This window comes from Cervus canadensis, chromosome 1 (genome assembly GCF_019320065.1).
Source record: "Cervus canadensis isolate Bull #8, Minnesota chromosome 1, ASM1932006v1, whole genome shotgun sequence".
NCBI lineage: Eukaryota > Metazoa > Chordata > Mammalia > Artiodactyla > Cervidae > Cervus > Cervus canadensis.
Genome location: NC_057386.1, coordinates 38,559,236 through 38,580,715, shown reverse-complemented (window position 1 = coordinate 38,580,715; position 21,480 = coordinate 38,559,236). Strand labels below are relative to the sequence as shown.

Here is a 21,480-nt window from a genome sequence, read left to right as displayed (position 1 = left end):
TCATTTAGTCCTCACCATCCGTTGGGAGGTCGGCACTGTGACTGCCCCGTTTTCCAGATGTGAAAACTGAGGCGCAGAGAGGTGACACAAACCAGCTGAGGTCCCAGAGCTGATGAGTGGGGGTTGCTCATCTCCGTGGTTCTCTGCCAGCTGTCCAGGACAAGCCTTAGTGTACTTCCTGGCTCTGTAACTTGAAACAGCCTGTAGAGTCCTAGTCCCCGCAGCTGTAAATAAGTGTAAATACCTCCTATCTGGAAGGGCTGCTGAGAGGACCAAGAGACGCAGCAACTGTGAGAACACAGTCTGCATCCCAAGGAGGACAGCTCCTGAGGTGATCGTTGTCTTTGAACCTCTCCCGGGATATGAACTCGGTAACATGGGTCCCCAGCTCTGGCTGTCCTTGGGCCCCCCACCCCCACTCTAGTCCTAGCAGAGGTGGCTCAGCATCCTCCCTGGCCTGCCTGGGAGGCAGAGGCCCCTCTGGAGGGTGTCGCGGTGGATGACCAGTTTCCTCAGGTACCATCCACCCAACCTGAACCTCTTGATTTATCTTCTTGGGAGACCTTTTATCTTGCCCTGTAAAGCTCCTGAGGTCAATTCTATTCACTATGTGTTTTCTGAGCACCTACCTTTTTTTTTTGGCTGCACCTTGCAGCTTACAAGATCTCAGTTCCCCGACCAGGTTTTGAACCCAAGCCATGACAGTGAAAGCCCGGAGTCCTAACCACTAAACCACCAGGGCACACCTTTTATACGATCTTGTTCTGGGTGCTGTGGGATAAACAGGAATTGCCCCTCACCTCCCCCCGCCCCCCATACACACGCACATATGCATATACATGCACACAATTCCTCAATTTCAAGGCCTGAGAGATGTATTAATATAGCATCTCAAGGAAGAAGCCATGTGGCCTCAGGTGGGGGAATCAAGGAAGGCAGCATGGAGGAGGCAGCCTCAGAAAGTAGGTAGTGTTCTGCCTGGGCACTGGTCAGGAAGGACATTCTAGATAAAGGGGGCTGTTTAAGTTCTGGAATGTGGGAAGGCCTCTGGAGGTGTGAGAAGGGGGGAATGGTCTGGTGGGGCCGGAGCACTGGGTTCACTGGAAGAGGTGGGAGGTGAGGCTGGGATTGGGCTAGGGCTCCCCTTTCTTGCACTCTCCACACCCCACCACCCCTGCCAAAGAAGGGGAGAATAGCAGGTGCCTGCCAAGGACTCGACATATGCCAGACACTGCCCCACGTGTACTAGTCCTCCCAGCAAACCTAGCATATATGCTATGCAATATGCAAGTCGCTCAGTCGTGTCAGACTCCGTGTGACCCCATGGACTGTAGCCCACCAGGCTCCTCTGTCCATGGGATATTCCAGGCAGGAATACTAGAGTGGGTTGCCATGCCCTCCTCCAGGGGACCTTCCTGACCCAGGGATCGAAACTGCGTCTCTTATGTCTCCTCCATTGACAGATGGGTTCTTTACCACTCGGTGCCACCTGGGAAACCCTCAGCAAACCTAGAGTTGGTGTTAGAATTATCCCCGTTTTACAGATGAGGAAACCGAGGCCCATAGAGTTTGAATGACTTGCCCAGGGTCACACAACTGGTAAGAGGCAGAACAAGGATTCCAGTATAAAATCCAGGAGAAGTTTTTTTTATTTTGTTTTTATAAACAGTGTCGTGTACTGGCTTATATCCAACATTTGCTTCATGTGATTGAACTCTATGTGATGTTTGTAGTGACTTCTGCTACAGCAGAAAAAGGGAAGTCAGAGGGAGGAGGCTGATTATCAAGAAGATGATGAACCTGATTCTATCTGTGGTGGATGCTGACCCTGTGTCTACCCATGGCACTGGCCCCCGGGGTCAGTTCTCATTGGCCCAGGGTCTGATGAGCTCTGGAAAACAAAGGGGTGGGCTTGAGTTCCTGCCAAGGAAGTAGGAAGGGCCAGGAACAAGTAGAGAAGAAGGAGATGGGGCTCCAAGCCAGGAAAAGGCCTGGAGGCGAGACTGTGCCTGGCCCTTTCAGGGGACAGCAAACAGCAAAGGTGGTTGTTGTCAACAATGTGATCAGTTGAGTCATCAGCAAGGGCCCCACTGTCCTTGTTTGGGCTGACTTGGTGGCTTCCTGCTGGGCACAGAGTGAGCAATGTGTTAGAAAGAGTAATCTGATGTCAGCGGGAGGGACACATTGAAACACTGTCCGGTCACTCCCAGTCAGATTTTTCCATGCCTGCCCCTAGCAGTGCTGTCAAGGCCATGCCTAACCTGACCACTTGACTGCTGCCCACCTCTGCAACCTCATCACCAGCCCTCCAGCTAGAACCTGAGCTCCACCATGGAGCTTTGTCAGTTTTATACTTAAATGTGTGCTCATTGCAAACCCTAGTACCTAGAACTGTGCCTGGCACATCAGAGATGCCCAGTAAGTACTGGTGGAATGAAGGAAGACTTGCCACCCAGACTGAACTCGTTTCATTGTGCCTCCTGCTGTCCTATCTGTCTGCGAGTCCCCACTGGCATGGCTAGTCACTGTTCATTTTCAGGTAGGAGTTTTGTTTTTGTATCATCTTTTGGCTGTGCCTTGTGGCATGCTGGATCTTAGTTCCCCAGCCGGGGATCCTATCGCCCCCGCTGCAGTGGAAGTGTGGTGTCCTAACCACTGAACCACCAGGGAAGTCCCAGGTAGGAGTTTTAAGGTCACCTTCTCTGGAGAACTTCCTGTGAGTGACTCCCCTTTGCTGCATCATATGTGTGTGTCTTGTGCCCCCAGAGCTCGGTCTACTTTCCCAATTGTAGCACGTAACACACTTCTTTTTTTTAACTTCTTCATTTTTTGATTATATCACTGAAAATTCTAATTTTATAGAAATGTATCATATGGAAAGTGAAAGTCTCCTTAAGTCTCCTTTTACAGAGAGAATATCTGTTAAGAGATGGTTGTATATTTTTCCTTATTTTTCCAAGTGAGATATTATATACATAAAATACATTTTAATGTATATTTATAAATACATTATATAATATGTATGTATTTACTTATACATTATATATTTATATATAAGTACATTATATATGCATTATACATATTTGTATATATAAACACATTCTATATATATGTGTATATGTATATATTATTGTTGTTTAGTCGCTAAGTCATGTCCAACTCTGCAACCCCATGGACTGTAGTCCACCAGGCTCCTGTGTCCATGGGATTTTCCAGGGAAGAATACTGGAGTAGGCTGCCATTTCTTTCTCCAATATGTGTATATGTGTGTGTGTATATACATATTTTAAAAAGTGGGATCATACTATTGATACTTTATGCAATTTTCTCTGGTTATTTTACTTAATAAGTCTTGGACGTCTTGCGTATCAGTAATTAAAGACCTACCTCATTCTCCTTCACAACTGTATGTAGTGTTTCTTTTAACGGATGTACAATAATTCACTTGGCCAGTCCCCATCAAGTAGACATTTGGACTGTTTCCAGTCTTTCACTGGTTTAACCATCATTGCAGTGAACATCTTTGTGCAGAGATCTTTGAGCCCTTGTAGAAATGTTTTTGCAGAAAAATTCCATAAAGTGGAGGTGCTGACTCAGAGGGTGTGAACATTTTAAATCACAATAGATATTTCCGAGTTATTCTTTCTGAAGGGGTTGTACCTCGGCCCCATAGTTCTGAGACTGCACCCTTCCCCTGGCCCTACCTTGGCGAGTGGTGGCCGGTCTGTCCCTGAGACAGTCAGCTCCATGGAGGTAGACAAATCCTCTCGCTGGTGGCTGCGTTGTGAGTGCTACCCCAGCGCCTGGCAGGCAATAGATACTTGTTGATGGAGGGGGTAAGGGAATGAGGGGATGGAGAGGAGTGTGAGAGAAGGCTGCTGGGTTTGGGGAGAGTAAACTGTTGGTGGCTTGGAAAAGTGTAGGCTTGGTGGGTGTCGGAAATCTTAGTCCGTGTCCCTTGCCCATGGGGGACCCCACGCCCCTCGCCCTCCACGGAGTGCTTCCCGCCCACCCCTCCAAGTTCATCACCTGCCCCTTCTCTCTTCTGTCCTCCTGCTGTGTTTCCTGGGGTTCCTTCCAAAACATTTTCCTCCCATTGCCTTGAAGCCCTTCCCCTTTTCAAGATGCTGCTCAGAAACCACTCTCCCGTGAAGCTTTTCCTCTCAGGCAGGATTAGGACCTTTGTCCTCTGTTCCCACTGTGTTGACCAGTGAGAATACTGCCTCATCTGTTTGTAGGCCCGTCACCCTCTTTGAGTTGAGTTTTTTTTTTTGCCACGAGGCATGCATGGGATCCTTCCCAACCAGGGAGGTTCACCCCTGGCCCCTGCAGTGGGAGCTTGGGGTCTTAACCACTGGACCACCAGGGGAGTTTGAGTTGAGAGCATTCTAATAGCAAGGACTGTGTCCCCCAGGTTTGTGTATTTGTAATGCCAGGCCTTCTCTGGGTATGAATGAACCATCAGATGGACAGACAAGATCAGGAGTCAAAGAGGGATATTATTGTGGTTGTGTCGTGTGAGATGCTGCAAACCCTGGTTGGGGTGGTGGCTTTGGAAAAGGAAAAGAAGGAAGCACTAAGTGACTTGGTAAAAAGGATGTGGGGCCTGAGGGAAGAAACAGTCACAAGATGGTGACCCCGCCAACAGAAGTGGAGAAGCCAGAAGGGGAAGCTGGTTGAGAGAGGGAGAAGGGTCGTTTGGTCTGGAGAGGTGGAGTTTGAGGGGCTACCAGTGGGACTTCCAAGTGAGAAGAACCAGCAGACAGCTCAGACGTCACACTGGGAGCAGAGCAGGACACTGCGGCTGCAGATGGGGACGGGCCACCAGTGACGGGGGATGAGTTCCCCAAGGGTAGAGGGGGGTAGAGGGCATAGTGCGGAGGCCTGGGTCCAACTGGGTGACTCCATCTTCTAGGGGGCAGGAGAGAGAAGGGCCAGCCTAAACCAGAGTGGTCAGAGGCAGCATCGACATGGCCATGGGAGCTGAGGGGTTTAAGAGTGTCCAGACTGCAGAGGCAAAGGAGTAGAGAAGGGAGCCTGTGACTTGGGAATACAGCAGCTGCAAGGCCTTTGGAGCAAGCAGCTTCTCTGGAGAGGAGGATCTGGAGCTAGGCAGAGCTGCAGAGGACAGAGGGAGGAAGCCCGGTCCAGGGCTGGCTCAGGGCATGGGCAGGGGAAAGGGAGGAGACACCCCCTGGGACTTGTGAGTCATTCCCTCCAGGGGCAGGACTGAGGGCCTCTGAGTGGAGTCTGTGTGCCTGAGGGAGATGGAAGGACACTTGAGTTACTCACTGGAATTTCCAGCCAACCCCGGGACCGGTGGAGTGGAGATGTTTGGATGTTCAGGGGGGCAGCTTCTGAGAGGTTTCAGGGTTTGGAAGAAGTGGTGTCGACCCTGCCCTGCTGGGGAGGGGCCTGGGGAAACAGAGAGGGGGATACTTCTAGGAGACCCCTCAGGACCCCTCATGTTCCTTTGGGTGGGGGAAGGCAGATGGGGGGGCCCTCGGGCTGTTAGGCCCTTCTCCCATGCCACCTGCTTGTCCGACCAGTGAGGGCAGCCCCCATATGCCATGCACTCGGAGCCTGCAGGGTGGGAGGCTGGCACAGAGCCCTGGGCTGGCACACGCTGTGCCCTGGGGAATGCCAGTCCTGGTTGTTCCCAAGCCCTGAGAACAGCCTCACCCGCTCAAACCAGATGAGGAATTGTGGCCCTTCTGATGTGCCCCGGCTATATATAACCCAGCCAGGGCAGGGACGGGGACTGATGGAGAGGCCGGGTGTAAGGTGGGGTGTGCCCGTGTGGAGCCCCGTCAGCCCTGAGGCCCCAGAGAACTTACACCAAATGTCTTGGTCTGTATTTCAGCTATAGTGACAGGGAGAGATCTTTTACTGGAGAAGACAGGTTTTCAGCTGTAATAGAATGGCAGGAGCCCCACCTAGAGATGGGAACTTTCAAAGATTTTGGGGGAAGTTGGGATGAGAAACCACGTCCACTCCTCTCCTTTTCCCTCCTCCCTTTTTCTCAACCCCTCCACCCAGCCTGGAGCTCAACCGAGGGCCCTCTTCTCGGCTGAGATACTCAGTTGGGAGGAGAGGTGATGACCCCAGGTGGGCCCAGGGTGGTGCATGGTTGACCCCCACTTTGGAATGCGTTTCCAAATGAGTCCCAAAGAGCTGGACTCTTCCCCCTATGGCCACACACCTGCCACCAGACGGGGATGCGCCATCACATAAGGAGGTCCTGGTAGACACACAAGGCATCAGGGACAACTCAGACACTGCATCATTAAGAACCACTGGCTGGTCCTGGCAACTGTGTACTGAGTCACTTGTGAGCTAGAAGCACCAGGAAGATTTTGAGGAAATCCCCGACTAGAGACATAGTTTGGGGGCTGGTGGGAGATTGGCAGGGTGGGGGCAGGTTGGGGGTGCTTGAGTGGAGTTGGAGCTTCAGGGCTCATTACTCAGAATCCAGAGTGTTCACTTGACCTGCCTGGTTGGTGGCATTTATTATACAGGTTTACAAAGTGGTAGACTGATCATGTGTGAAGCTGAATTTGGTTCCAAGATACCAGGAGGAAATGGGACAGAGGTGATAACTCCAGGACCATCCTCCAACACCCTCTCCCCATCCCCATCCGCCCCGCGCGCACGCGCGCGCGCACACACACACACACACACACGCACGCACACACACTCCCAAACTTCCCTCAAAGAAACAACCAGTTGCAAGAAGGCAGCAGTCTTGTCCGTAAGCCTGATTCAGTGCACAGATGTTTCATTTAGACTGCACCTTGTTTTGTTTCTTAAATATAATTTACCTGCCATCATTTATTTTTTATTTTTATTGTTTTGATGTGGACCATTTTTAAAGTCTTTGTTGAGTTTATTACAATATTGCTTCTGTTTCGTATTTTGGTTTTTTGGCCCGGAGGCATGTGGGATCGTAGCTCCCAGGCCAGGGAACCCGCACCCTCTGCATTGGAAGGGGAAGTCTTAACCACTGGACTGTCAGGGAAGTCCCTCTGCCATCATTTTTAAATTGAGAACTCTCACTTAAGAATCCAGAGAAGCTTCTCTGGAACCATCCAAGACGGGGGAGGGGGTTGGGGGGGGCAACCTTGAGCCTGCACTGCCCCTGGCAGCCAGCAGCTGGAGCTGAGTGACACTTTCTTGAATTCACCTGGTCCCTACCTGGCTCACTTCACTAACCTATCTTACCCTCACCCTCCTGGAGCCTGGAGTTTGCAACCTTTATCCTAGATGTTGTGTTGTGAAAGAGATTTTCCCAGCTGCCGCCCTGAAACTCCTTCCTGGCAAGAGTAGGTGGACGTATTGATACATCTCTGGATGGGGCCAGGGGGACCGGGGGATGTGCAGGTGGATTTAGCTTCAGGAAGCATGGAAGCCAGGGGAAGCAGGCTGGGATGGGCAGGGCTGGCGATGCTCGTGGTCCTGGCTTCAGTGTACCCTTCCCTGCGGGTCTGGTTCTACTAGGCCCAGAGGCCCTTCTTGAAGGAGAAAAGCCGCAAAGAGGTGTGGTGCTGCTAATCTCAGCAGCATCTGTAAGGAGGTGTGGTACCCCTGGCGGCCCCAGGCGGCCCCCGCTGCAAACCCTGGCTGGCACTTGTGCTTCAGCCTCGAGAAAGCAGGTCAGGCCTCCTTTGCACAAAGCCTTCTTCCCCCAACCACGGTGGCGATGGAAACTATGGTTTCTCACCAGGCCTAAAGGTGTCAGAGCCTGGGGCGGAAGTGACAAGGGGCTGGTCGGCATCCCAAGGTGACACCGAGGTTGGCCCGGGGGCCCGCGAGGCTCTGCAGGCAGCTGCTCCTCCGCTCCGCCCCCGCCCGCCGGCCCGCCCAGCCCGCGGGGCCGGTGAGGGGCTGTAAATAAAAGCCTGTCTCTGGGAAGCGGACCTCCCCCCCGCGCCCGGCCCGACTGCGGCCTCGTCGCCCCTCCTCCGCGCTCCGGGAGCCTCCCGCCGGCCGGCTGGCCCGGCGACCGCAGAGAGTGGAACGGCTCCACCTCGCCCGTCGAGTCGTGCATTTCCTGTGTCTTGAGAGCGAACGCGAGCTTCGGCGTCCAGGAGGGCGGGATCCGAGCGGCCGGCGGCGGCGGCGGGGCGCCCGGGCCGGGCTGGGAGCGGCGCGAGGAGCGGGGCCCCGCCTGCCCGGAGAGCCGGCGCGCACGGCGGGCAGGGGCGCGCGGGCCCCGGGATCGCGGCGGCAGCGGCTGGAGCTCCCTGCGAGAGGCGACCAGGACCCGTGGGGCCGCCCCGCTTCCCCTTTCTCCGGGAGGGCCGGGAGCCGGCGGCCCGAGAAGGTTCATAATGGACCCTTTCATCGGCAGCCGGTGGCCGAGCGCCAGGACGGACTCCGGGGAGGCCCGCGTGCTGGTGTAGGCCTGCCCCGCGCGCTCTTCCCGTCCCCGCCGGCCCGCCCCGCTCCCTCCCGGGCGCCGGCGGCCACGGCTGCTGCCGTTGCTGCCGCCGGGACCCCGCTTCCTGTTTGCCCTCCGCGGCTCCGGCTGCCATGGAAGAGGAAGAGGAGGCGATAGGCTTTTTGGACAAGGTCCTGGAGGATGAAGATGTGTTTCTGCTGGAGGAGTGCGAGCTGGGAACCCCGACCAGCCCCAGCTCAGGGTCCCCCTTCTTGGTGACTGTGAAGGTGGGAACGTGACACGCCCTGGATGCTTGTCGGGGGAGGGGGCAGGGCTCGCGGCTCTAACTGCAGAAATGGCTGGTTTGCGCACCAGCCTCGTGGCTGAGCTGGAGCACCCCAACCGGAGAGGGGGCCGGCTCCCGGCCGCCCGCCCCCCAGGGGATGCGAGGGGCTGTGCTCTGGGCAGTTGTTCCCGGGGAAGAGGTGCAGTGCCCGCCTCCTCCCCTTGGACCAGTTGTCCTCGGAGGGGAGTGGCTGCTGGCTTTCCCCAGACCAGCTCGCGGGGTGGGGGATGGCGGTGGCTTTTTCTCTGGCAGTGACATGAGTCACCTGGGGGGCACGCCAGGGGTATGAGCCTGCTGCCCACCCAAGCCCCCCAAGAGCCGGCTGACCTGAAACCAGAAAGCTGTAATTCCTTGTTTCCATGGCAGCAGGGGGATAAGTGCACTTGGGAAGTTCAGGCCAAGGGGACCCTCGCTCTTCCCAGCTAGGAGACTTGGAGCATCTGGGCCAGGGCTCGGGGTGTTTGGAGGGATCCAGAACCAGGGGTCACTGGGCTTCCTTGAAGGAAGAGAGTTGGATGAGCCGAAAGGGGGAGGTAACAGCCAGCTTGGAGGCCGGAGCTGGGTGGATAAGGCACTTTACCCAAGGTGGGCACTGGCAGGAAGCATAACAGCCCACCGCCGCTGGGCTATGGGCATTCTCTGCCGCGGTGCCCTTGTCTCGGAGGAGTTGCCTTGACGGTAGAGTGGGAGGGGCGGGACTGCCTCAGTCCCCCTTCCTTCTCTTCACCTGCGCCCCAGGGGCTGGGCTCCCCCTTGAAAGCACACCAGTGCTGCACGCCACGCTATATTCTTCCTTTCCTTCACCTAGGCCCGCTTCTAAGAGCTCTGACCTCAGTGTTTGGCTCACCTCCTCCCTGCTCTGCGGCTTGAAGGGAGGGCCAGTGAGAACGTATGGCAGGGAGTTCTCAGGCTGCAAGCCAGGCTACCTAACAGAGGGCGCCTGTCTGTGGGCCCCGGCCCGTCTGCCCTGGCAGCACCTCACCCTAGAGGGCGTGGTGCCCAGAGCCTTGCTGTGGGCAGGAGGCAACTGTCACTGAGCCTCCCTGGGCCCCTTTGTCCCTCCTGTAAGATGGGCATCAGAGCCCTGCCCCATCCGGGCTACAGTGTGGTTCCGAGGAGGAGCTAATGGAGGTAAAAATAGACTGCAGGCCCACGGTAGATGGCTGATGTGTGGAAGGGGTGGAGCAGTAGCTGTAGGCCTGGGTGTGGGGCAGAGAGGAGCTATAATGGGAGGCTGGCAGTGGTTGATGCCCCACCCCTGGGCTGCTCATCTGGTGCTAGCCTGGCACGCTGGAGTAAGTCATGTCTCTCACTGGGCCCTTGAGACCTTGCCCTTGGGGTCTGACCAGCCGTCCCAGGAGCAGGATGGGGAAAAGTCTGGTTATGAACCAAGAGCACCTGCTGGGAGTTTAGTGGCGTGTGGGATGGGACCTACCGGGGTTCCTAATGGTCCTCCCCTGAGATGCCCTCCCCAGCACAGATGGGGCCCCACTCCTGTGCTGCCTTATGGGCCTCCTCCCTGGTTTATACCAGCCTAGCCCATATTTCATTCTGTTTTGAACTCTAGACTCTGCCTCCTTGATTCTGTTCTCCTTGAGGGCAGGGCCCTCTTGTATTCATGGTGGGCACTGCACAGAGCCTGGTGTGTGGCTGGTGTCCAGTGGATTGGTGGGATGAGTGAGGCCCGATGTCCCTGGCTTTGTAAGGAGGAAGTGTGTGGATGCCATGGGGCCTTAGGTACACATCACACCTATAAATGCTATTCCTCCCAGAGCCCTTTGAGTGCCTGGCTGAGTCCTCCCCACTGCACTGCCGCCACACTGTTCCTGGATCTTTCTCCAGGGTCAAGGGCCCTTTCCTGAGTGTTGGGGAATTCCAGGCCCCCTATCTCAGCCTGAACACATCTAGGAAGCCCTTCTCCACAACAAGGCTTGGCCATCTATAGAGGGAAAGGCAGGCAGAAAGCTCGCTGATTCATTCAACAAACACTCAGGTTCTGTTCTAGTCAAAATGCCTGGCACTGGGGAGGAGAGGAGATGACAAAGACTTGGTCCTCTCTCATAAAGAGTTCAGAGCAAGGGGGCAAGTGCCCAGATAATAGGAATATAATGAAAAAGTAGGCAGAGCCAGGAGAAGGGTTCTGATAGAAGGGTATTGAATTCAGATTAGGAGAGACCGCTTCTCATTGAGTCGGGGATGGGTGCAGGTGGGCATGTATACCTGTGAGGTCAAGGCTCCTTTCCGGAGGGTGTGCTCCTGTCCTGGGCTTGGCACACTCCTGCATGGTAGACTCTTCTTGGCAGCTGGTAGGAGTCCAGGGCCGTTCTCTCTTTGTTATTACTTTACTTCAGGAGTACTTACCTTCGAGAGTGTCCTAACACCAGTCCTGTTATACAGGTCAAATCAGCCCTGTTTTCAGTGTAGTTTCTGAGATACTTCATCCTGCCCAGGGGACAGGTATGAAGATGGCCGTGGTTTTCTCCATGGAGCTTGGAGCTGGAGCTTACCATGTGTTTCAACCCACACCTCCCTTTGGAGAGTTAATAGTCTATAAACTAAGAATAACGCATGAATACTGAGAGCAGCATCGCCTCCCCTCTGTAAGGTGTTATGTACGTCCTCCAAATCTTGCATATGATTCTATTTAAAGGTACATCAGGCTGATAGAGGCCTTGCTATGTAAAAGCTGCTATTTAAAGGAACTCAATTGTCAGGAATATTTAAATCCCTTTGTAATGCAGATTAACTCTTCAGGTGAATTCTGTGCCAATTTTTAATGGATTATCAACCGCCTATGTTTCTGTTTCACTTGTCCAGATCTCTGCTCCCCCCAGCCATGTGTAGCGATGGCCATGCCTGTGTTCCCTACTCAGGTTTTTCCCCGAAATGTGAGCCACAGATGAGATGATTTGAGAGATGATTTTAGGTAGCACCTAGATATAGATTTTTCACTTTAACAGTTAGGCATATATTTTAATGTATCTTAGAAAAAAAATAGGAACTTGATTGGTGATCCAGTGGTTAAGATACCGAGCTTCCACCGAAGCTGGTGCGGGTTTGATTTTTACATCTGTCCTGTGCTTTCAAATATAATGCTTGGAATAAGGCTGTGGTTTTTTGTTTTTTGTTTTTGTTTTTTTAATTTCACTTATTTTATTCATTTTTGGCTGTGCTGAGTCGTTGTTACTGCACAAGCTTTTCTCTAGTTGTGGCGAGCAGGGGCTCCTCATTGTGGTGGCTTCTCTTGTTGGGGACCCAAGCTCTAGAACACATGGGCTCCAGTGGTTGTGGTTCCCAGGCTCTAGAGGCAGGCCCAATAGTTGTGGTGTAATGGGCTTAGGTGCTCTGCAGCCTGTGGGATCTTTCCGGACCAGGGATTGAACCCGTATCTCCTGCACTGGCAGGCTGATTCTTTATCTCTGAGTCACCAGGGGAGCCCAAGGCTGTGCTTTTAAGAAGCCAGTTGTTGTAAAGAACAGTATTAAGCAAGCATGCTGGTGGTGTGTGAGTATGACACAACTGCAAAGATGTGGGATGTGAACAGCTGAAGGATGGAAGCACTGCTGGATCCCGTGGGGCCTGCCTGTGGCTTCAGACAGCAGGGAGCCCGGAATATGGAGCTCCACCTTTCAGGAGAGTCCCCCAGCCATGGCCTCTGTCCTCTGCTCTCCATTCTGCTGGGGAACTAACTGAAAGAGAACTTCCTGGTGCCTAGGGCTGAGAAGAGGAGAAGGATGGCTGAGTTCCCTGCATCGACTCAACTCAGGGAGGGGCTAGCTGTTCCGAGGCTGATGCTTGGCATGCACACAGCGCCTAGACTCAGTGGCATTGACTCTGACCAGACAGCCCCACCGCCACCTCCTTACCCCTTGCAGACTGCTGTGGCCAGTGGTCTGAGTTCTGCTATCTGCAGAGCCACTTGGCCTAAGACTCAGGAGTCGCAGGCAGTCCTGCCTGTTCAGCCCACATTGCTGTCTTAGAGGAGATTAAGTCTCCTGGAGAGAGTGTCTTGATTTGGCCTGGAGCCAAACCCTTGGAGGCTTTATTTAGCCCAGACTGTAGAAGACCAGGCCGGAGCCAGCTGAGCCTAACTTGCAGCTCCTGTCCCCTTCAGAGTGACTTGACCTCTTGGATTTGGGGCCTCAGGCTGTGACAGCCTTTCAGCCCAGCAGATTGTGTAAAATGCTGGCTGTGATCGAGCCCACCATGGCTGCTGAGTTTCATAAGCTCTGCTTGGGGAGGAAGTGGGGACAGTGTCATCCAGAAGGCAGCTTCCCTATGTGCAGGACTGGCAGGCAGCCTGGCACAGGCTGTGGGGGCCCTGAACTCCCGAGAACTCCCCCTGGTGATTCTGGGCATGTAGGTGCCTCTGGGGGGCTCTTTGGGGGGTCAAGACTGTCCTCTCCCCTGTCTTTCCAGTGCTGGGCACACAGTGAGGAATGAGTGAATGGATGCTGAGTCCTGCTGGCTTGCTTGTTTGTTTTGTGGTCACACCGTGCGGCAGGCGGGATGTTAGTTCCCTGACCAGGGATTGAACCCGTGCACCCTGCAATGGGAGCACAGTCTTAACCACTGGACCACCAGGGAAGTCCTGAGCCCTGGTGTTTTATGGGATGAGAGTAGCCCCAGGAGGACTGAAAAAGGAATTGTGAATTTCCAGGTAATTTCAAACCAGGAACAGGTGGGGTCTGAGGAAAGCGAAGATGGAAGAGGATTGGGGTGTTAACTGAGAACAGGTTAGCTAGCTGTTGGTAAAATGGTTAATTTCACATCCTTTTCCATTGCCTCCATCCCCTCACCAGCCAAAACATCAGAGTGAGTACAGCCCAGAGTGGGGCTGCTTGGGAGTGACTACTTGTTGCATTTGCGGGGATTCTTTCAAGATTGGACTCCGAGTTTGGAGTCTTATGAGGAGGGGGTCCTGCTGCACTGGGCTGTCATGGGGGCTGACCCCAGGGTCTGTGCTCATGCCTGGGGTGGAATGTAAAGGCTTGACGGGAGCCATGAGTCACCAGCTCTTCACCCTGGACTTGGTCCAGCCAGGTCTACAGTTAAGCTCACACTATGCCCCCTGGTGACTTATTGAGAGCGTGTTTGCCAAGCCCTTGGGCACATCCCCGGTTGGCAGGGAACAGGAGGGGAATGGGATACAGGAAGGAAGGGCTGGCCACCAACATAGAGGGCTAGTTCCCACTTGTCAGGCAGAAGCAGCAGGGTCTGATCTCCACCTCCAGGGCCTGCGGGCCTTGCTCCAAGCTCCAGTCTCGTTCCTCGGAGGTGGTGCTGCCCGCCTGCGATTCCCACAGCTCTAGACAGCTGGCAGTTTCCTTTCTCTGTGCCTCAGAGGGATAATGATAACACCATCCAGACTGCAGGATTCCAGAGAGTTAATCCTCGGAAAGCGCTTAGAACTGTGCCTGGTACTTATGAAGCTATCAATAAGTAACTATTGTTTTTCCCTAAACCTTGGCACCCATACTTAGTCTCCTAATGCTGCCGAAAGCAACTACCACACATTTGGTGGCTTAAAACTACACAGATTTATTCTTTTGCAAGTCTCAAGGGTCAGGAGTGCTGCATTCCTCCTGGAAGCTCTAGGGAAGATGACCTGTTCCCTTGCCTTTTCCAGCTTCTAGAGGCCCCAGCATTCCTTGGCTCGTGGTCCCATCCTTTATCCTCAAAGCCAGTAGTGCCGCATCTGTCAGTTTCTCACTGAATCTCTCCCTGTCCCCGCCCCCATGCCCCCTCTCTCTCCTTCTGTGAGCCAGTTGCCTTTTCTCTGACCCTGACCCTCTTGTTTCCTGCTCATAGGTCTCTTGCATGCATGCTGTGCTGTGCTCAGTCATGTCCAACTCTGCGACCCTGTGGACTGTAACCCACCAGGCTCCTCTGTCCTTGGGATTCTCCAGGCAAGAATACTGGAATGGGTTGCCATGCCCTCTTCCAGGGGATCTTCCCGACCCAGGGATCACACTCCTGTCTCCTGTGGCTCCTGCCTTGCAGGCAGGTTCTTTACCACTGAGCCACCAGGAAGCCCCAAAAGGTCTCTTACCTGGGCTTTATCTGATAATCCCAGGATAACCTCCCCACCTAAAAATCCTTAGTCACATTTGCAAATTCCCTTTTGCTACTAAGGTGACATAGTCGCAGGTTTTGTGGCTGAGGAGGTGGACATCTTTGGCAGGATGTCCAATTGCAAGATCAGGTTTTATTTCAGAGACTCTGGGAGAGACTGCCTCCGGCCAAATTGCTAACTGGTTTGCTGATAGCAGGTCAAGGGTTAAGTTCCTCACCTGGGGAAAGGGTAGCGAGGCCTGTGAGAACTTGCTGGGCAGCCAGGCAGCAGGGAAGAAACAGCTCTCATGGGACCTAGGAGATTTCTGATAACTTCAGAAATATGAAGCTCAGCATAGCTTCAGCTTATGCTAAGGGTGTGTGCTTGAATGCCCAAAGAGGGAGCTGTTTGAGATTCTAGGTAAGCATCTGAAGCTTGACAAAGGAACACAAGAGTGAGAGAATCATCAGAGCAGGAGATGAGCCCTGAATTTGGTGTTCGAGGACCTGGGAGAAGAAGGGAGTCCCAGCTCTGCCACTTTCTGGCTATGTGATTCTGGACTGGTCCCCTCCCTCTTTTTAAGTCTTATTTGTTTGTTTCCATTTGTATCATGGAAAAATATAGTACCCACTTCGGAGAGGTATTTGAGAGGGCAATGAAGCTGAATGAGAGAGTGGAAAGAACTTACAAGGCTTAATAAGTGTCAGGTGCCCACATGTCAGGAGCATCACGTGGTGCTGGTTTTGTGGGGGGAGGTGGCGGGGTCCAGAGGAGCAAGATACAGGTGCTTCAGAGGCCCTGCAAAATCACTGGGCAGGTAACAACATCAGGCATGTGTCAGGGGCAGCGGACTCCCTCCTTGCGAGCCGAAGCTGGAGGGCCAGGGCCTTCAGCTGTGCCTTCAGGAGAGAAGTGCTCACACGGGAGAAGGCATTATAGGCAGCAGGATCGGCTAGAACCAAAGTCTGGAGGCTGGAGCACTCTGGCCTGTTGGGAAGGCAGACGGCTGTTGGAGAGATCGGAAGGGTGGGGAGAGGTGCTGGGAGCCATTGCAGGTGTTTAAGGAAAGAAGAAGCTGGACCCCATCACACTTTATAGTCATATTGATATTTACTCGGCTTTTGTTTCTGTTTTTTTGCTTTATTTGTTTTTGGCTGTGCTGGGCTTTCGTTGTGGTAAGCGGGGGCTACTCTCTAGATGTGGTGTGGGCTTCTCATTGCAGCGGCTTCTCTGTGTTGAAGAGCACAGGCTCTAGGTCAAGCGGGCTTCAGTAGTTGGGGCACACAGGCTCAGTAGCTGTGGGCTGAGTTGCTCCATGGCATGTGGAATCTTCCCGGACCAGGAATCGAACCTCCGTCCTCTGCATTGGCAGGCGGATTCTTACGCACTGTACCACCAGGGAAGTCCTTGGCTTTGGTTTTAACATGTTTCTTTCCCACTAGTTTATAGCCACATGAAAGTACGGGCTATTGAATGCTCGTTTCCCTTTATCTACAGGATAGGTGGGCGTGTATCGAATGAATAAATAAACGAGCAAAGAACCTACTCGAATTCCCCGGTAATCACTTTTTGCAGTATTAAGTCTTTGACAAGCATCAGGTGTAGGCTGGCGTTCTGGGAAGACTGATCTGACTCTGAGTGCAGTGGAGGCAGGAGAGAGAAGCACAAGGCAGTCCGAATCCAGTGGGGAGTAGGTTGCTGTGGGCCTCAATTACAGCAGCGAAGAGGGTGGAATAGAGGAAGAAATCCTCGTAAGAGATGAGCTAGAACACTTTGAAGGGATTGGGGACTCAGTGTGGCAGAGGAGAGGGAGAGAAGAGGCTAGCAGTGACTTGGGGATCTTAGATGACAAGAATTATATGTCTTTTCACTCAGGAAGCGTGTTCAAGCGTTTTCTCTGTGCCAGGCACTGTTGGTGGCACTTAATACTGCAAAAAATGATTACTGGGGAATTTGAGTAGATTCTTCACTCATTTATTTATTCATTCAACACATGCCCACCTATCCTGTAGATATAATGGGAAACATTGGCTAGTTAGTGGCCATTCAAGGCTAAATGGGGTATGATCTCCGCCATAGAGGAGAAAGAATTCTGGAGCAGGGAGGAGGCCTGTTGGGGTCAGGAGATGCTTGGGGCGGGGTGGGTATAAGGGTTAAGGTTGAGGGCCCACAGCCAGCACCTTCCATTGTGGGATTGAGCTCCTGGGGGCAGGAAGATACGCAGTCAGAAGTGTAGCCAGAAGGCTGCTTGGCTGGGAGTCCCATGGCCACTTCCATCGGGTCATCTCTGACCCTACTCCTCCTCTCTGTTCATACATGTCTTCCACCAAGCACCTTCTCTGGCCCCTGCTATGCCCTCCAGGTGACCACGCCCATCTCAGTCTTGACTGTGATTTCTCTTAACTGTCTCTTTCCCCTCCTCCATTAAATTGTTCCCACACCTGGGCTCAGGATCTTTTTTTTACCTTGCTCACTATTATAAGGGTGAAAGTATGTAAGTCGCTCAGTTGTGTCTGACTCTTTGTAACCCCATGGATTGTAGCCCACCAAGCTCCTCTGTCTGTGAAATTCTTCAGGCAAGAATACTGGAGTGGGTAGCCATTCCCTTCTCTAGGGGATCTTCCCAACCCAGGGGTTGAACTCAAGTCTCCCGCATTGCAGACAGATTCTTTACCATCTTAGCCACCAGGGAAGCCATTATAAGGGTGCTGTGTTGGAGAAGGAAATGGCAACCCACTCCAGCAATCTTGCCTGGAAAACCCCGTGGACAGAGGAGCCTGGCAGGCTACAGTCCGTGGGATCACAAGAGTCAGACACGACTTAGCGACTAAACCATCCACCACTACAGAGTTAATATATGCCTAAAGATAATGTGTGAAAAGGATATTTGCCATATACTAGCTAGTTTTTTGGTGGGAGGGTGGGAGTCAAGGAAGACTTGGGGTTATTTTTTCATCAACTTCCATTTTATGCTTATTTATAATGGCCATTATTTTTACTAATACTGTAAAACTATGAAAATGAATAAAATACTAAAAGTTTCACATAAAAAAAAAATTTTAAAAGGGGGTGCTGTGCTAAGGTTACTCCAGTCGTGTCCAACACTGTGTGATCCTATGGACTGTAGCCTGCTAGGCTCCTCTGTCAGTTGTGGGTTTGAGCTCCCGGAAGCAGGAAGATATAAGGGTAGATGGGTATCAGATAAGGAAGCATGGGGGAAAAAATGGATGGAAGAGAAATTAAGCAAGATGTGAGCAGTAGGAATATGGATGATTTTTTTTTTCCTTTTATATTTCTGTGTTTTCCAAATTTTCTATAATAAGTAATTGGCTTTTGTCCCCTTGCAAAAATGTTAAAGAAGAAGGGGAAAAAAGCAAGAAAACAGGCTGCTCAGATTCTGATCTGCTTTTACAGGTGGAAGCAGGGAAGGGCCTGGAGATGAGGAAGCTGGTTCTCTCAGGGTTCCTGGCCAGCGAAGAGATCTATATTAACCAGCTGGAAGCTCTGTTGCTGGTAAGTATGTATTTTGGGGTCTCTGTGCTCTGAGACTGTGTTTGGAATTGGAGAGAGAGGTGGACCAGTCCTTCCCAGGGCCAGGGTCTGTGGAACTGCTCTGCCTACGTCTTGGCAGCCAAGGTCATTGCCAGAAGAGGCCCATGCCTCTAGGCCCCAATTCTCCATTACTTACCCTGGGAAAGGTAGAAGGAGGAGCACCACCTGGTTAGGGGTGACAAACACACCATCACCCCTAATGACAGTGCAGACATTACTAATGGATCACAGTGCTCTGTCCGGGTGGGATCTTAGCCTCTGCCTCCAACTGATGCTGTGGGCAGTCTCTACCAATCATTCATGTTGAGGCCTCTTTGTCATCCCTGGTCCCAGTCCTTCCTCCTCCCTGGAATAGTGAACTATTAGCACCATCCTGAGGCCTTCTGGCAGGAAATGAGGTGGAAGGCTGTCTGTGTCATTCTCAGAAGCACCATAGCTCTGAGGCATTAGACAGACCGCCGCCCTTTGTGAATGTGCCTTAGTTTCTTCTCCAAGCTGGAGGCGTTGTGAGAATTGGACTGGGAGGGGAATAATACAGTGTTTTCAAAAGGTAGAAGTAACCACAGATGTAAGATGTTTTTGCCTCTGAAGAAAGTGCGTATTAGATGTGTCTGGATATTATGCAGAGTGATTGTGCGTGGAAAGTTCTCTTCCCGGGGTGTTTTGCAGACTGAGACATCAGATGATATCAGAACAGGGAGGAATAAGAAATGAAGATGTAGATCAGTAGAAAGTACTGTAAGATCTGCATTTATGTACTTGCTGAGATGTGAGCTGTTGTCACCAGGTATCCCAGGGGGCTTACCATTTTGTTACCCCAGGAGTAACTGCTGAGGTGTGTCGCTGCTTTGTAATGCAGGGGAATGAGTTGGTGGTCAATCTCACTGGGAATCTGTTGGTCTTCACAGTTATTTCTTCAAGGGAGGAACAGTTTGGCAGGTCGATAAGGACTCTGGTCTGGGGCCAGAGCTGAGGCAAGACTTGACGCTGCCATGAATAGTAGACTTACTGCCCTGCCTTACTAACTACGCATCATGATTGGTAATGGATTGCTCAATCAGCGAAGTGGGGTGAACCAGCATTTTTAAACGAATGAGAAAGTAAATGTCGGCATGCATCCCATGTAGTAAGAATAAGTACTGTTTCAGGCAGCTTTTGGTTTGTGTGGATATGTGTATGTATGTTGGAGAAGGCAATGGCAACCCACTCCAGTACTCTTGCCTGGGAAGTCCCATGGACAGAGGAGCCTGGTAGGCTACAGTCCATGGTGTCGAGAAGAGTCGGACACGACTGAGTGACTTCACTTTCACTTTTCACTTTCATGCACTGGAGAAGGAAATGGCAACCCACTCCTGTATTCTTGCCTGGAGAATCCCAGGGACGGGAGCCTGGTGGGTCGCCATCTATGGGGTCGCACAGAGTCGGACACGACTGACGTGACTTAGCAGCAGCAGCAGTGTATGTATGTACTGGGCCATGTGCCTTCTGATGTGTGTTGTTGGTTTTCAAAACCACTGATGGGACTTCCCTGGCTGTTCAGTGGCTAAGACTCTGAACTTCTAATGGAAGGGACATGGGTTCAATCCCTGGTTGGGGAACTATAATCCGACATGCTATGAGACACTGCCCCCCCCCCCCAATTAAAAATATTAAAGTTTTAAAAATTAAAAAAAAACCCAAAGCACTGGCTTTGGGTAAGCCATGGATAACCTCCTTGAGCCTCAGTTTCCTCATCTGAAGATGAGAGCAATGCCATTACCTTCTCTCTGTCTTTTATGGGGTTGAGAAGATCATTTTGAGGACCTAGTACAATGCTAGGTTCTTAGACACTCAAATATCAGTCAAAGGAAGGAAGACAGGCAACCAAAATCCACCTTATAGCCTTTTTACAAAGGGGCATGGCTGTCATTACTATGAGTAAAAGGGTGCATATTTGAAAGAGGTTCAGAGGAATGGTTTGGAATCCCCACCTCACCGCCTGCCAGCTCTAGACCTTCAGCAGATTAATGGACCTTTGTGCCTCATTCTGCCCATCTGCAAACTGGGTATATTCATATTCATCCTCTCGTCTTGGGGTCGTTGTGAGGGGTGAGTGAGTCTGTAGGAAAAGCTCTTTGAGCCCAAGTGAGAGTGTATTCTATTATTTTCTCCCATTTTGGGAGAGAGCATGGGTTAGAACCTGTTTGTTTTTGTCTACACACCCGTTGCCTGAAGGAAGGGGAGGTGCATGTTCCCATCGGAAGTGGGCCCCTCTTAGACTCCAGCTCGGTTCTCATCTGTGTTCTCATCTGTCATTGGGCCTGATTTGAGTTCCATTTGTTTGGGTGAAGATAACAACAGATTTAGGGGCCAAGACACGCCCTCCCGGCTCGCCTTTCTAACAGCTCATGCTCTCAAGACAAAAACTGTGAGGCTGGGGCTCCCACTCCCAGGGTGTGACCCAGGGTAGGTCCCTCCACTCACCGCTCCCCCGCCCACCTTGTTCATCCTGGGTTGGCTTTTTCTTGAGCCGAGGCAAGGTCGAGGGAGGGATGATCTAGGCGGCCTGGGCTATGACTGGTGGGCCCCCCCCCCCCCATAGCACAAGTCTCAGCTGATAAGCCTCGATTTTAAAGACTCAAGCCCTCCTCTCTCTCCTAGAGCTGGGGCCCTTCCAGGAGCTAAGTCCTTGGCTCTTGAGAGGTGATCTGACCAAGGGGCTCGGAGAAGAAAACCTGCCTTCCCCAGCTCCCTCCTCCTCCCAGCCCAGCCCAGCGCTCCTCCCCACCCCCGCCCCCCCCTCCCCGTTCCCACAGCTCCACTGCTCTGTGTGTTTGCTCTTGGTTTAACACTTCCTGCTATGCAAACGGCTGGGTGTGTACACCCAGGACTGGGGACACACAGCAGGAGCCTCTGTTCCCACCACCGCCTGGGTTGCTGGCTGGGCATGGTTTGGTAACCTTCCAGGACCTTCCAGGTTCCTGGTGGGCTCAGGTTACAAGGAAGAGGGTCTGGGAGCCTGGGCTGAGGCGGAAGAAGGGAGGCAGGCAGACCAACTGCTCATCATGTTGCGTGTCTCCAGGCTGGTTAGTGAGCTGGGTGCTGCGGAGGAGCTTCCTGGGCCTTCAGCACCTCCCACTGCCGGGCCCCTCTCCCAGACTCCCCTCT

At 52.6% G+C, this 21,480-nt stretch overlaps 1 protein-coding gene across 3 annotated transcripts in view; it reads left to right on the top strand.

The window, feature by feature from the left end:
• Nucleotides 1-21,480, top strand: part of ABR (ABR activator of RhoGEF and GTPase) — a 189,155-nt gene that overhangs the window by 96,516 nt on the left and 71,159 nt on the right. For 2 of the 3 annotated variants that reach the window (XM_043478756.1, XM_043478761.1), the window contains exon 3: nt 18,196-18,294. In XM_043478756.1, the coding sequence (XP_043334691.1) occupies nt 18,196-18,294 (99 nt within the window). Of the gene's footprint in view, nt 1-7,918; nt 8,668-18,195; nt 18,295-21,480 lie in introns of those variants that run through there. The other variant, XM_043478768.1, reaches the window with a different exon arrangement.